This window comes from Empidonax traillii, unplaced genomic scaffold (genome assembly GCF_003031625.1).
Source record: "Empidonax traillii isolate 1590-97213 ecotype Southwest subspecies unplaced genomic scaffold, ASM303162v1 scaffold363:size828163, whole genome shotgun sequence".
NCBI classification, from domain to species: domain Eukaryota; kingdom Metazoa; phylum Chordata; class Aves; order Passeriformes; family Tyrannidae; genus Empidonax; species Empidonax traillii.
In genome coordinates, this window is record NW_020955556.1 from 811379 (window position 1) to 813919 (window position 2541).

General features: G+C 51.5%; 1 protein-coding gene across 1 annotated transcript in view; it reads left to right on the top strand.

Annotated features, from left to right (window-relative positions):
• Nucleotides 1-298: 298 nt before the first annotated feature.
• The window catches only part of SLU7 (SLU7 homolog, splicing factor), a 14564-nt gene continuing 12321 nt past the window's right edge, over nucleotides 299-2541 (top strand). Inside the window, exons 1-4 of the mRNA XM_027892698.1 lie at nucleotides 299-327; nucleotides 567-744; nucleotides 1371-1524; nucleotides 1758-1838. Of these exons, the coding sequence (XP_027748499.1) occupies nucleotides 581-744; nucleotides 1371-1524; nucleotides 1758-1838 (399 nt within the window). The 5' untranslated portion in view covers nucleotides 299-327; nucleotides 567-580. The remainder of the gene's footprint in view (nucleotides 328-566; nucleotides 745-1370; nucleotides 1525-1757; nucleotides 1839-2541) is intronic.

The following is a 2541-nucleotide window of genomic DNA, read 5'->3' on the forward strand; positions in this document are numbered from 1 at the left end:
CCCCCCCCCGCCGTGTCCCGAGGGGTCCCGCCGACCCCCGCAAAGCCCCCCCGTCCCACTTGACCCCCTGACAGCCTGGGTCGCCCCTGTTGTGTACCGGTACGCCCCGACCCGTCCCCACCGACCCCCTCACCGTTATGAGCCCCCCTCACCCTCACAGCGCCGCTTTTAAAGTGGCGCCGCGCCTCCCATTGGCCGGTTCGGCCGACTCGCGGCAGCCCATTGGCTCACGGCTCGAGGGGGGGGCGGGCTCTCGTGGGGAGGCCCCGCCCCGGCAGTGAGGGGAGGTGGCGCGGGGCATTGTGGGACGGTGGCGCGGCCTGGCAGGTAAAAACAAGGATCGGGATCGGGATAAAACACCGGGATGGGGATAAAAGGAGCGGGGTAAAACACCGGGAGCGGGATAAAGGGGTGGGGTAGAACACCAGGATTGGGATAAAGGAACGGGGTAGGGCAGGGCGGGCCGCTGTGCGCTCCCGGCCGGTCGCGGCCTGGGCCTGGCCCTGGCTCCCGTTTGTCTTCCCTCATTGCCTTCCCTTATTGCCTTTTCTTTTTGCCTCTTGCAGGGGACGGAGCCGAGATGGCATCGGGGGCCGTAGCGAACGCCGCCCCTGTGGGGGGGGCGAGCGACGTGAGCCTGGAGGAACCGAAGAAGATGACGAGGGAAGACTGGAGGAAAAAGAAGGAACTGGAAGAACAGAGGAAACTCGGGAATGCACCTGCCGAGGTGGATGAAGAGGGAAAGTGAGTTTTATTAAATTGGGGCTAAAGTTCTGAAGTTCTAAAGCTGCTGCTTCAAAGTGCCTTTTTTCTGGTGTAGTTACACAGCAGTCAGGAGGGTGGCACAGGGTTTCTGCGTGAGTCACCGCAGAAGGAAATAGTTGGGACTTGGTAGATCTTCTTTTAACATTCCAGAAGGCAGATGCTCTCCCAAAAAAATGCAGGTTCAGTATTTATCTACTGTGAGCTATTGACAATTCTGCTAAAAGTCCCATTTATGCAGCTATTTACAGGTTGTATTTTAAATGTGAGTAAGGGGGAGCGTCCCTGTGTACCCGCGCTGTTCCCCTTCTCTTGTTTCTGCAGGGCTTGTTGCTTCTGAGGAGACAAATGTTGCTATTTTTGTGCTCGGTAACGTTACACAGAGTAAACCAGTTGCTTTGGAGTCAGGAGTTGAGGTGAATTAGGCAGCAATAAAGTCTCAGTGAAAGTCTCTGTTATCAGGTTTATTTTGCAGTGCATTCTACCAACTTCATTGTTTTATTTTCCCTCCTAAAGCTCTGAACTTCAGTGTGGGAGTTATTTGTTAGGCTGAGTTGCTGTGGGGTCTCTCCCCATGCCACGTGTTTGTGACACAACATCTTTTCCAGGGATATCAATCCTCATATTCCCCAGTACATCTCCTCAGTGCCCTGGTACATAGATCCTTCTAAGAGACCCACTCTAAAGCATCAGAGACCTCAGCCAGAGAAGCAGAAACAGTACAACTCCTCTGGAGACTGGTACAAACGAGGAGTTCAGGAGGTATGAGAAAAGGTTTTGGCATCACATAAAGATTTGTTTTGATTGCAGGGGGAAGTGGTTGATGGTTATGTGGGTCTGAGGGGGGCAGGAGCTGGGAACCCTCTCTCAGCAGGCAGATTGCAGTGTTTGGGGGGGGATCAGAACATTTGGGGTCTGGGTGGGTCACACCTGGGGTGTCACCTGGTGACTCTTGCCCAGGTTTGTGTAACTCTGCCCTCTGTGCCCCTGCCCAGAACTCTGTGGCCACGAGGTACCGAAAAGGAGCCTGTGAGAACTGTGGGGCCCTGACACACAAAAAGAAGGACTGCATGGAGGTAAACTGCACTTCTGTCCCTGGCTTAATGGCTTTGGAAACCATGGGAATGCTCCTCCTGGTGCAAAACAGCCGGCTGTAGGTCAGACAAAAAATACTGGCTTTGGAAAAGCTGTGCTGAAAATGGCTGTGAATGCTGAGATTGGAAACTTCTAAAGAAATTGTTTTGTGGGAAAAATGAAGGGGAAAAGTGATACTGCTTGGGGTGTTGTTGGTGATTTCTGTTTGTAAAAGGGTCTGCAGTAGTAAGTGAAAATGTTTAATGGGTCTTGTTAATTTGCATTAACTCAAGTGCTGCTGTGCTTGTCTTTCTGGGTCATGTCAACCAGAAGCCACCTAGAAACTGTTCTGATTGCTTTCTTAATTGTGGAAAATAGAATTAAAAATTGATGGGGTTTGGAGTCAGTTGTGCTACACTAAAATGCAGAACTACTTGCCTTTGTTTACAGTTCCAATGTTGAATGTAACTGGCTTTAGAGGAGCTTGATTGATAAGATTTTTAAAGGGATATCTGAGTGAGTAATGTATTTTAGCCTAATGGGCTGATGTAACCATCTTTTTCTCTTTCAGAGGCCCAGGAAAGTTGGAGCAAAGTACACAGGGATGAATATTGCCCCAGACGAGCACGTGCAGCCCCAGCTGATGTTTGACTACGACGGGAAGCGGGACCGCTGGAATGGCTATAACCCCGAGGAGCACATGAA